This window comes from Rhinatrema bivittatum, chromosome 12 (genome assembly GCF_901001135.1).
Source record: "Rhinatrema bivittatum chromosome 12, aRhiBiv1.1, whole genome shotgun sequence".
NCBI lineage: Eukaryota > Metazoa > Chordata > Amphibia > Gymnophiona > Rhinatrematidae > Rhinatrema > Rhinatrema bivittatum.
This window is the reverse complement of record NC_042626.1, coordinates 12,349,486-12,362,726: the sequence shown is the minus strand read 5'-3', so window position 1 is coordinate 12,362,726 and position 13,241 is coordinate 12,349,486. Positions and strand designations below refer to the sequence as shown.

General features: G+C 42.8%; 1 protein-coding gene across 1 annotated transcript in view; it reads left to right on the top strand.

Annotated features, from left to right (window-relative positions):
- The window catches only part of STK38 (serine/threonine kinase 38), a 31,766-nt gene extending 22,974 nt beyond the window's left edge, over positions 1-8,792 (top strand). Inside the window, exons 11-13 of the mRNA XM_029572290.1 lie at positions 193-288; positions 3,450-3,544; positions 4,360-8,792. Coding sequence (XP_029428150.1) covers positions 193-288; positions 3,450-3,544; positions 4,360-4,490 — 322 coding nt within the window. The 3' untranslated portion in view covers positions 4,491-8,792. The remainder of the gene's footprint in view (positions 1-192; positions 289-3,449; positions 3,545-4,359) is intronic.
- Positions 8,793-13,241: the final 4,449 nt, after the last annotated feature.

Here is a 13,241-nt window from a genome sequence, read left to right as displayed (position 1 = left end):
CTTTTTAACACACAATCCACCTCAACCTCATTGGGTGCCAGAACTGCAGGATGGGGGGAGCTGCTTGGATGAGAACCCATGACCTTTATTCATGACTGGATAGTGATTTCTTCCCTGTGTTGTATTCTTCCTACCACTTTGTAACTTTGAAGTGATTTTCTCGCTATTGTGTGATTTGTTTTTTCCCTACAGATTCTGTTGTGAGTGGGAACACAGAATCGGAGCACCTGGGGTAGAAGAAATCAAAACAAACCCTTTCTTTGAAGGTGTTGACTGGGAGCATATCAGGTGAGCTGTTTCCATCCTTCCAGGCAGCACAGGCTGTTTGCACGTCCATGGACACTGACGTTCTCCTGTGCCTGGAGTGTTTGCATGGACAGTGCGTCTCGGATGAGTCGCTTATTTCCAGTTGTCCCCTACAGTGCATTGAGGAGAGCAGACCTGGAGCTGGGCTTCTGCTTTCAGACAGTGCTTCTGATTGATTGCTGAATGTGTCTGCCTGGCAAATTTGTGCATCAAGCTGATGCAGAATATACAAAGGGGAAAATTGGATCTCTAAATCAGCTGCTTTAGCCTTTAAACACTGTTCGTTGAATGGAGTTGAAATGCAAACGAGTGGAGCATGACTTTCTGCCACTTGTCTGTAGCTCATGGGATCTCTGAACAATTTTAATTTTTACTCTGAAGCTTGGATGTCTTTAAGAAAAGTTTTTTGTTTTCTTTTTAGTAGCAGTTTTGAATTCTCAAATCCCGACTTGGCTGCCTCTTCCAGGATGGACTTGCCCTGTCCCATCCAGCTGGTCAGCAGCAGCCTCCTGTGCACTCCAGTGGAGTGGTTCATAGCTTCCTCACTATTGCTGCCTCTGCAGTGCCCTCAGACCATCTTGGGCTCAGCTCATGACCTGAGTCCAGCTTTGAGGGAAACTTTCATGTTTGGGTGTGGTGAATTTTTTTTTTTATTTTTTTTAATGTTTCTGAATATTTAATCCACTCCTCATGCGTCCATTTTTGAAAGGTAATTAGTGTCCCACATTCAAAAAGGGAGCACAGTGTCCTGTGACTGCAGGTGGTAGTTTTATTACATAAAAAAGCATAGAAAGCAGAATTCCATCATGTGAGATGATTTGCACCAACTCTCCGTCTGTTCTCAGTTTTTTGTCCAATTCACATTTTCCTAGCGTGTAGCCAGATGGACTCAGGTCCAATGGGTTATGCTCCCCTGCCAGCAGATGGAGACGGAGTCAGGTTTCAAAGCAGATGTCTCTGCACCTTTCAATGTACACATTAACTTTATTTTTGCTACTTGAGGTGTTGTGCGTGTGATGAAGGACTTAATTGCTATATCGAGAGAGATAACTTTTTGTTTTTGTTGTTCCCATCACGGTACAATGATTAGTTTTGTATTTGGACTTATTTTATGGTGCTTGTATGAGAGAAACTCTAAATTTCAATTATAAAAAAAAATAAGATTTTAAAGCAGACGTCACCCTACATATGCCCCTGCAGTGACCTCAGCCCTCCAGCATTCTCCGTGGCCATGCCTATCCCTATGGGATTGCTGTACTTTTTGGAAGGAGAAATTCTACTTTCTAAATTGAAGGAAAATTGAGCCCCGCTCTCCTGCGGTGATACCTAAATGTCTCTCCCCAGTTGAGAATTCCTGAGGCAATTTCTGAGATCCCTCGGAGGTGTGCCTTGGTCCGGGGGCTGGTTCTTGGTGTGGATTTTCTGCTTAAGCAGCTGAAAGGCAGCAAATGCAGGAAGCAGAGTCCGGCGGTGATGGCCAAAGTCCTCTTCCCCCCCCCCCCCCCCCCCCCACACACACACACACACAGAGCTGGAGACCATCTCTGTACTCAGCCAGTGAGCGCGGAGCCCAGGTAAGTTTAAAAAAAAAAAAAAAAAGGTACCTCCGGTTTCAGAAACATTTGGTGGGGTTTCGGTCAGACTTCCTCCAGTCTCCGTGCTTGGTGCCGTACCGACGTCTTTCCCGATCCTGTTGGGGTAAGGGAAAGTGAGCTTCCAAGCGGGTTGAGCGGCTCCCAGTGGGCTAGGCCCCTTTAGGCTTGGTCGGCACACCGCATAGTAGGCCGCAGTGGCGCCATCTTGCGCACGTCTTTGTGCGTATCATATTGCCTCTATAGAACGTTGGTATGTGCACTTTCAGCTCTGCGCACAGAACCAGGAACAGCCAGGCACATGGGCTGTGCGTGTGCCCCGCCTAGATGCTGGAATTGGATGCCCTGGAAGCAAATTTTAAAGGGGGACCAGTGTTAGAAGCTCTCTACCCACTGGATCTGGCAGTGAGAGAGTGTTTGCGTTTCCTTAAAGTGGATGCATTGGTCTGTGCCGACTCGAAGCAAACAACTATCCCAGTAGAAAGAGGAGCAGCATTAAAGGATGCACACAATAGACAGATGGAGTCTATCCTTAAACAAGCCTTTGACGCTATAGCAATGACCTTGCAGATTGCTGCTTCTTGTGCCCTGGTAGCTCGTTTGTGCCTACTCCTCTCTCAGGAGGTGTATGATTCAGGGATGAATTCCAGAGCAGTTCTGGAACCCATCGCTACCTTTTTAGCGGACACAGGTTTGGATCTAGTCCATACTTCAGCCAGAGGCGTGGCCTCATTGGTGGCAGTTTCCACTATTTTTCCCAGCACTGAAGTCAGCACTGAAGTCAGTGAAGTCAGTGCTGGGAAAAATAGTGGAAACTAGTCTAAAGATTAAAATCACAGAACATATAGAAAGACATGGTTTAATGGAACCAGTCAGCATGGCTTTACCCAAGGAAATTCTTGCCTAACAAATCTACTTATTTTTTTGAAGGGGTTAATAAGCATTTCAAAAAAGATATTATTGCGATGGAGAAGGTGACCAAAATGATAAAGGGGATGGAACAGTCTCCCTTTGAGGAAAGGCTAAAGATGTTAGAGCTGTTCAGCTTGGAGAAGAGACGGCTGAGGGGGGGATATGATAGAGGTGTTTAAAATCATGAGAGGTCTAGAACGGGTAAATGTGAATCGGTTATTTACTCTTTCGGATAGTAGAAAGACTAGGGGGCACTCCATGAAGTTAGCAAGTAGCACATTTAAAACTAATTGGAGAAAATTCTTTTTCACTCAATGTACAATTAGGCTCTATAATTTGTTGCCAGAGGATGTGGTTAGTGCAGTTAGTGTAGCTGGGTTTAAAAAAGGTTTAGATAAGTTCATGGAGGAGAAGCAGAGACAGAAAGCGAGAGTGAGCTAACGGAGCTGTCAGAGCAGGAAAGGAAATGGAGAAATTGCTTACCATGTTGGGCTGCGTGGCAGTGCTTAGTCCCGGGTTTTCTGTGGCATATTTCTCACTTTTTATTGAAAACCTTTTCACAGTTGTGACTCGCCTAATCACCCAGAAAGGCATTTCATCTTTTCTCCCTCCCTCCCTCTTTTTTTTTTTCCTAAACAGGGAAAGACCTGCTGCAATTTCCATTGAAATAAAGAGCATCGATGACACGTCAAACTTTGATGAGTTTCCGGAGTCCGACATTCTGAAGCCGCTGGGTAAGCTGTGGCTCGGAGCCAGCCAGCCCTGCTGCACGGCTGAGAAGCTCGGGGCTTCCTTGCACTGGGTTTTATGCATTTAGCTGGAAAGCAGTTTTAGGGGAGAAAGTAACCAGAGCTCCCTTTCCTGAGAGACGTGGGCAGGACCTTGCCTGCTGGTGCATGTTTTACGTTTCGCGTGCTCCTGAGAGAAGTGTGCCCGAAGCAGCAGGAACCATGTTCACAGATCACTATTATGTTTGTTTGTTTCCTGTCTGTTCCTTTCACGCTATTAGGCTCTGCGTTTAATCACTTATTTCTTCAGGACTGAAGTCTTTTGAAAGGCACACCAGTCTCTGAGTACATCTTTGGTATAAAATGGTTTTGCCATGGCAGTGCGTGACCCTTCTGATCCTGTACAAAAATCCCTCCATGGCAACGCCATATTGTGCAGGACGAAGCTGCAGATGTGCCGGCAGAGGTCTTGCTGAAGGCTTTGCTGATCTACATCTGAAGTGATTTCTGACCTTTTTCAGAGGCTGAAGTTGCTTGCAGATTTAATTTGCTGGTAACTTGGTGCTTTTGTTTCTACTCCCAAATCAGTAAAAACAAAAATGGGGCACCAGCCCACCATAAATAACCAACATACATAATGACAGTAGTGTAGGAGCAGGGTCCGTGAGAAAGTCAGTCTCTCTTGCACGATGACCTCTTAAACTTCCGCGTTGCTCTGTTACTGATAGCGGGGACGCGGCTTTCAGAGGCTGTGGGGGGGAGGCTTGTGTAGAGGTTGCATCCGACACCTCTCATCCCCTGACTCTGTTTCTTCTTACTAGTGGCCACGAGTAACCATCCGGAGACAGACTACAAGAATAAAGACTGGGTCTTCATCAACTACACATACAAGCGCTTTGAGGGTCTGACTGCTCGTGGGGCGATCCCATCCTATATGAAGTCAGGGAAGTGAAACTTGTGCTCTGGGACCACTGGGCACCTTTCTCTGTACCACCTTTGCCTTTCAAACTTTGCCCCTTTCAGGGTTTGACATTTTATGCTGTTTGGCAGGACACTTTTTTTTTTTTTTTTTGTTTTGTTACAGAGGTTTGTGTGCATTTTTCCCCCCCGTCTCTAATTATGGCCTATTTACTTCTGCTGCCATATGACAGATTCCCAAGAAACTCCTGGTTGCCACTGGCACTTGTTTTGCTCCCGTTCCCTCCACCCTCGCTCGCTGCCTGCCCTTGGAGCATTACTTCACGTGACTGCTTGGATATTACTCTGTTAGAAGTCTCCTGCAGTGGATGGGACAGATGTTTCGCTGCTTTCTGAAACCACAGCAACATGCACTGTGGGCGCCTTTGTTACAGCGGGATCCGCTTTTGCATTATCCAGAACATGAAGCTTCTGTGAAGAAAGAAGAGTTGGGGGCACTTCACCTCCCATCATGCACTGCTTTGGAGGCCTTGTGTCAGCGGGCGTTGCGCCATTCGTGTCTGGAGCAGGGGGGCTTCAGAGTCAGCAGGGACTCGGAGTTCAGCAGGAAATAAAGTGGCCACACTGTGCAACTGCATGTACATGTAGCTGACTGTTTAAAAATGGCTATTTATAAGGTTGAGGGTTGTAGCTGTTGGCAGGGAACTGTCAATGAGACCTTGTTGTCCCCTGCACGTCTATCATGCTTTTCTTGCTAGTAGGCAACCAGTCATATCCCTGGGAAAGTGCCAATCAGTTGATCCCTGTTCTCTGCCCAGCTGTTCATACCGAAGAACTGCCTTTCGGCAAACAACCTTTAAATTGACCTAGATGCTTTCCTTTGGCTCTTAATTTTCAGCCCCAGTTCGTAGTCTCTCTGATCACTTTTTTTTCGTGTATTATTTTGTGTTGGGGGTAGGGGAACAGAGGTTCTGCAGAACATGGATGAGTGTGCACAGAGCTCTTGGACGTTTGCTGTAGGAATGCAGACGGGTGACTATGCAGCTGATTTTCGAGTTAGAAATATGAAAGCCTCCTGTTGCCTTTGTTCATCTTTTTTTGGTTTCATGTAGCAGCCCTGTGCTTTAGCAGAATTAATGTGCAGTTTTGGGCTATTGTACAGAAGTAATAAAGCAATAAATAGTCTGGGGTGGACAGGGCATATAGGGAGGGTGGAATTTGTTGCCTTCAGCTTCCTTTGATGGTGATGATCATGAGTTGGTGCACCATCAGTAACCCTGAACCTTTAATTCTTTTTAAGCTTGGTAGTCTAAATTTGTGGTGCATCTTGTTTTGGGTACAGGAATAGTGATCCTGTTTGTATGTTGGGTGTGGCAGCCTCCTGGCCTTTTTTTTTGAGCAGTGGCGGAAATTGTTTGATGCCGTGCAGAAGGCTAGAACTTCCACGAAATAAAGCTGCTGCTTGTCGCTGTGAAAATCCCGGTAATGCTAGGCTCATCCACCAATAGCACAGAAACCTCCCATTTCTTGTAGATAGCTCATACCTCCTAGCACTTCTTGCTATTGTTCTGCTCACTAAATCTGTCTCCTCTTTAGGAGGCACCTGCTAGATAATGTGCATGCGACACAGGCCGAGTGAGGCTGACTGTAGGAGCCACAGAGTGGTGACGGACATCAAGAAAAGCTTTCAGCTGGTTTTACTGTCACCAGCTTAAAAAAAATAGTGCTGCTACTGCTGGGATTTAAGAGCAGAGTCCTTTCCTTTCCTTTCTTCCTTGGGGATACCGAGTTGTAAAGGAAGAAAGCGTTGACAGGTTTTCTGGATTATTTTTCTTGAATTTAGACAAGTGATGTTGGCATCATGCAAAAAGTTTCCTTATGTAGATACTTATAGATAAAGACCTCCAGGCCGATGTGATCTGCCTATTCCCACCCCTCCTGTCCTGCTGCAGTCCAACTTTCCTTAGTGGATCTCAGGCTTTACCCTTCCCCACTAAGGATCCTCTGCTTGCCCTAAGCTTTCTTGAAATACAGTAAACAGGTTAGAGTACTGTTTCAGTCCAAAATGTAGATTTCTTTAAAAGAAGGGAACTACGATTTTGAACCAGCGTGGGAAGCCTGGATACCTTGTAAATCTGCGTTTTTAAGATTGGGGACCTCTTTGAATTAAGACTGAAATGACCTTGGATTTTCCTTGCATTGGTCTTGACCCAGTGCATTCAAATTCTGTCTAGCAAAGCCTTGCACTTTTTTTTAATATTGAGGCTTTTGGCTGAGTCCAGGGCAGGGGAGGGGGTGAGGGCTTGCAGGTACAGAACAGCTGGTTCATTTTCAGATTTACTTGTGTCCTCACTCACCTGCATTCTGTGTGTCCTAGAAACCAGGCTGGTTTGTGTGTCGTAAACAGGAGCAGAAGCTGTAATTTTGCACAATACAAGCATACTTGTATTCAAAGATTTTTTTTTTTTTAAGTTCTGACATATTGTAAAGTTCTGTGAGCCACTTTGCTGCTGTTTTGACTGTTTCTTTTTGTAAAATGGCCACTGTGTGCACCAAAGAATGGGAATTGTGGGGGGTTGGGGAAGACGGGGAAACTTGTGGGTGGAAGTGGGGAGGGTGTATAGTTATAGCTCAGGATTTGCTGTGAAAACTAACAACTATTCATCATTCTTTCTGGTGTATCTGCATAACTCTGTTTGTTTCCCTGTATCCTCTCTCTGCTTATTGTGTGTAAATTAAGATTTTAAATATGTTCTGCAGTGATGCCTCTTTTTTTTTTTTTTTTCTTCTCTTCGACAACTCTGGTAACTCCTTTAAGCAAACAGTTTTTTCCTTTGCTACCTGAGTGGGGAGGGCATGCAGGGCTGCATTTACATATCACGTGATTCACGACACAGGCTCTTCATCCCTTCCCCCCCCCCCCCCCTTTGCCTACAGCTGGCCTTTTGAAAGGTGAGTTTAAGGTCTCCTCCACCTCTCCCCCTTTTAACCCCATGCTGACCTTGGAAGTAGTTATTGTTCCTGATGTCCTTTCCAGTAGTGCGTGCTCTCCTCATATTTTTGGGACCTGTGTACATCGTATTGACAGGGTTGTTGGAGATGGGGTACATTACCCTAGGAGCGATACAGGACCAGGGCTTGATTTCGGCCTAGGCAGCCTCCTCTCCCACAGGCTGAGCCCTTGCGTGCTGGGGGCAGTAGATCTTTGCTGTGGCAGTACATCAGGGTGAGTCTATGCAGGTGCGAACAAAGCTGGTCAGGCTGGAACAGACCCAGAGCCGGGATGTAACTGAGATACAGAAAAGCTGGAACTGTGCAGGGACTAGAATTAGGTACAGGCTGGGGCAAGACGAGATGCAGGCAACATGGGAAAAGGAGACTAGGACTAGACAAGACAACCTAGAACAAAAACCACAAAGGCCCAAAGGCGGCAGCGCTATAGAAGGCCCGTGGGCTGCTAGGTTTATAAGGCTGGGGCGAGGATGGCAGGGTGACTGCTAGTAAGGGATCCTGTTTAGCTGCAGAGGAGGAAAATTGCTGGAAGGATGATCCTTGAAGGCAGCGAAGCCAACACAAATGTAAAACAAAAATCTATTTTCTTGGCTGGTGCCTAAGTTTTTCTAAATCTTTTAACATCCCTGACACATGCACTGTTATGCCTGGTGCTACCTCTATTATATTTGGTTGAGCCTTTTCTATATCTCTACACTTACAACTCTCTAACAAGCTCTTCACTGTCTTCAGCATGTTTGCTGTATCAAAAAGGGTGGTACAGCTTCTATCCACAACCATTGTAGTAGGGTCTGCAAAATAATAAGCTTGCCTCTCCAAGCCAATGTCTTTCTAGGGCCTCTAAACATGTTCTAAACCTTAAGAAATGGTGTGGAGAAGGTTCATAGGAAACAAAGCCCCATCACTGCTACTGTCTACAGGCAGTGATGCATAAATGTTTATTTTATTTGTTAAAGGAATCATGTACATTTTGTGCAATATCTAGCTCCTAAATACATACACTGTAATTCTATAACTTTAAATAGTACTGGGTGACATAATTTCTGGCAACCACTTGCGGGCATCATTGCCTGTGTCAAGCTTTCAAGAGGCATTTAGATAAAATATATTATCAAAGCTACTCTTAGCAGCGGGTGCTAGTTTAGCCAATCAATTACCTGACAGCCTTTCTTCCTTCCCTCTTATGCTGTGTTCAATGTTGCCTTGTGTTCAGGAACAACTTGAAAAAAAAAAAAAAAAGGCAGCTCTGTCTGGTGTGGGAGGGTGGAATTGCTTTTCCTGTTATATCTTTGCCTTAATAAAATTACAGGAGTGTTTTACCGCAGCCTCTGAGGGCTTGAGAACTATTTCTCTTATTAGCGTTTCACTGACCCTTGCAAAATGAGCCTGCATGGGTTGGGGCTCATGAATGCATTCTTTCAGCCAGCTGCCATCTGAACTACTGAGGCCTATCCCTCCTTCACACGTCTTCTGCCAAGCTGGTCCGTAAATGGCTATAACGTCTTGTAGGCAATAAAATTTTGGAAGAAGTTATGACATGCAGGAAGAGGAACTAACAGAGGTGACTTGCTCCAGGTGGCCTACATCACCCATCCTGCTTAATTCTGTTGATCCACATTAGAAAATTAAATGGGGGGGGGAAGTATTCTCCCTAAAGATTGTAATTGAGCCCCAGTAGCCTATACAGGGAGAGCTGCTTAACTGTTTTCTTTTGACTGCTAAAGCTTGTATACTTGGATGTGATATTAGAACACAATAGACCCAAATTTAAGAGGCTGACCAAAAAAGAAAAAATGCAAACAGCCTACCACTCAGTTTACTGGCATAATGTATGAATAATGTGGAGGTTTTTGCCAAAACATTTAATTTCCACTGGAAATATTGTTTGTGCACACTCCACCTGCTGTATAGCAGGTTTTGTGTGTTATTAAACTCAGGCCTAGGGCAAATGGCTGTAGACACTATTATCGTACAGATTTCTGCTGGTATTTTATCAGTTCACAAATGTTGCATCAGAAGTGGAGTGGTCTGTACAAAGCCTTACTAACAAAAAAAAGTATTTATAAATCCTAATCTTCACTAGTGTCCTAGTGAAAGCCATGGAGGGAAGTTTAATTTTCTTTCTGTTTATTGAATTTATTAATTGCTTCATACAAAAAGACCTCAGCAATTTACACTACAAATAACATAAAAACATAAATAACAAAATGACCTAGTGAAATCAAACAATGTGATGAAAGCTCAAGCTGCCAAAAATATGATAAAAGAAGTCAGACATACTGTTATTAATAAAATGCTTGCTTCAATAAAAAGCTTTTTAAAAGAAGTCTACATTTCTTGAGGCAGTCCACCATCAGTAAGGAATTCAAAAAAAATGGGCGCAGCAACCGAAACTGCAGAGTCCCCTTGTCGAAAGATGGGCATGATGAACAGATGGTACGTCAAGCAATCCTTGTTGTGAAGATCTCAACTCGCGTGGACGTTTATATATTCTTAGCAAAGCATTAGCCAATGTACAAGAGTACAGGAGTAATATCGTATGTTTAACATCAGTAATCTATCTAGCTGCCTAATGAAGAAGCAGTTGTAGTGGATATAAAGAGTTAGAAGGAAGTCCTAAGTAAAGACTGTTACAATAATAAATGTGGGGGAAAATAATCGCACGAACAATAGTGAGGAAATCATGATTAGGCAGAAGAAGTCATAGACCAGCTAATAACACGTAATTTAAAAAAGTCAACTTCAATTATGGACTTGATTTGTTGCTGAAAAGAAAGAGACGAGTCAATCCAGACACCTAAGCTTTTAATAGGAACATTGATAGGAAAGCTCAGGTTCTCAATTGAAGCAGAACCATGCTGACAGACAATGTGAGGCCTATGGATTAATAAAAATTCAGTTTCTGACATTTTAAAGAGTTTATTTTGATGTAGAAGAAATGCAAATGCGAAGATGTTCAAGAGTTTTATCCCATGTGGGATGTAATCGGATGAAGAATTTAACGTCATCAGCATATATTTTATATCCATCTGTAATGTTAGCAAGGAGGTTGCAATTGGGGCTAAGTAAAGATTGAATAAAACTGCTGAAAGAGCAGAACGCCAGATTTAAGATGCTGCCAGGTAAAGAACTGATTATTGTGTTCAATTATTAGGATATGCTGAAAGCAAGTTTAAACCATTTCCTGCCATTCCACCTTCTTGCAACTGGTATTTAAGAATCTCATGAGTGACAGTATCAAAAGCTGAGGAAATATCTAAAGATACAAGTAAAAATTGTTGACCATTATCTAAACCACATCTAATAGTGTCTATTAATGATACTAAAAGAAGTTTGGTACTCATGGAGCATCTAAAACTCAACTGGTGAGCATCAAATATTTCATTATCTTCTATAACATCTATAAATCAGGGAGGAAGAATAGCCTAGTGGTTAGAGCAGTGGGCTATGACCCAGGAGAGCAGGGTTCGAGTCCTGCTGCTGCTCCTTGTGACCTTGGGCAAGTCACTTTACCCTCCATTGCCTCAGGTACAAACTTAGATTGTAAGCCCTCTGGGGATAGGGAAATACCTACAGTACCTGAATGTAAACCGGTGTGATATCTCAGATTGAATGTCGGTATATAATAAATAAATAAAAATTGCTGTAATGCACATTCAATGGCTTTTGAAAGAAATGGTAGGGATGAAATTGGCCTATAATTAATTGGGTCAGAAGGATCCAGACTAGGCTTCTTTAAAAGGGGTTTAGCAAATTATTTTTTTAAGGCAGTCTGGAAAACATCCACATTGAAATGATTTGTTGACTATAGTTGTTAATAATGGAGCAATGCTATCATTACTTGCTTTAAAAAGGGCAATAGGAGCATTGGTTGAAGGACAGTACACATTGTTCATTGAAGAAATAATTTTGGAAATTTCAAAAGAAGATATGTCATTAAAAGATGACCAAATTGAACTAGAAAGTGAAGGAAGATTGTGATACCAGGGGCTGACATTGGCAAAAGTCAAACTGAGGTTCTCCACTTTTAAAAAGAAATAGTTTAGAAAGGCCTCAGCAGATAGTGTATCAAAAGGAGATGAACAAGTTTTCAGGTCGCAGGTCACATTTTTGGCTAACTGAAAGAATTGTTGCCTAACTCCCTTATTTTTTTTTCAGCATAAAAATTCTTTTTAGCTTTGAGTGTTTCAGAATGATACCTGGCCAGTAAAAGTCTAAAATTAGATGCACTTATAGACGAGGGAGATTTGTGCCAAGCTTGCTCACTTTTCCTCAGAGATTTTGTAAGCAGAATAAGAGTTAGCCATGGATGGGATGTCCTGTTGATATGAGAAACGGGGCTAAGGGGGTCAATAACATCAAGCACTGAAACAACAGAATCAGTCCAACCATCAATTAAATCATGTAGGTCATCAGAAGAGTTGGAGTCTAAGAAAGGTTGTAAGTCTTCAATAAATTTAGAGCTATCAATAAAGCCTTGACGGAACTGTGGGTTAATAGACTTTGCATCTTTAGGCCAAATAATTGAAAAACTGATTAGTGAGTGGTCTGACCAAGGAACTTCATTATCCAACAATGTATCAGAAGAATATTGTTTACGTACTGGACTTACTGTATGGCTTGTTGGATACTTTGCTTGGCCCAGGGACTTGGATGAAGGAGAAGAGGGCAGCCCATCTCAGGATTTTCACTGGTACACACATCACTGAGATTTTATCCAGGATCTGACAACAGTCATAGTGCAAGTGGCCCATGACGTTTATCCTCGCTGCTGCCACACTGTCTGCTTGTAATAGATTTTGGCCCCCATGCATCTTGCAGTCATCTCTTAACTGCCACCCTACATTTAAAAAGAAACTTAAGACTTGGCTGTTCAAACAAGCTTTCCCCTAGAGCTAAGAACACGTTGAAGAAAATGTAACCTACTTCGATTAATCTGTACAATGTTAAAACTTGTTTACTTAATTTTCAATGTTCAATTGTAAAAACTCCTGTTTTATTCTTATTCTGTTCTATGTAAACCGCTAAATGTAGCGACAGTTATTGTTCCTTGTGAACCGGGGTGATATGTATATTATACAGGAACCTCCGGTATATAAATCATTTAAATAAATAAATAAATAAACTGCCAAAACATCATTTTACTCTTTCTCTTTAACAGGCAATCAGCAAATTCCTTAACTCAAAAACTCCCCATAACAAGTCTTCAAAGGTTGCAGACTGCGTTTCCCCTGGTGTGTGAGCCTGCAAGAGGAAGGGCCTTGTAACCATCTGTAGTTTGTTTATATTGATTTTCTCTAACTTTGACCATTAGCAAGTTGTGTAAACAGATGGTACTTTATTAATAAGAATCAGCCTCTCAAGTCATGTCCTGGTGGGCTGGAGAGCAGCGTACAATTATTGTCAAAAGGAAAGAAGTCCTAGGAGTAAGATCAATCAAGACTACAATGGAACCAGAAACAACAAAGCTGCTCTTCTGAGGAGTCCAGCCTAGTGTGGCTGCTTTAACTTCCCTTATTGACATCTCACATTTTCCCTTTGCTGTAGTGCAATTTAATGAAACCTAGGAAGAATTTATATTCCTATTAAATACAGAACTTTAAAAGATTTGTACAATGAATAATGCTTATCAGTGTTAAGTCTGCAAACGATGTATAAAACTTGCCTCACCCATCTTGTGCTGTTTAGTATCAGAGCATACTGGATACAGACAAGAAGCCATAGCAGAGTTTCTCTGGTAGCCAACAGTAATATACTGCTGTAGGGAGAGTTA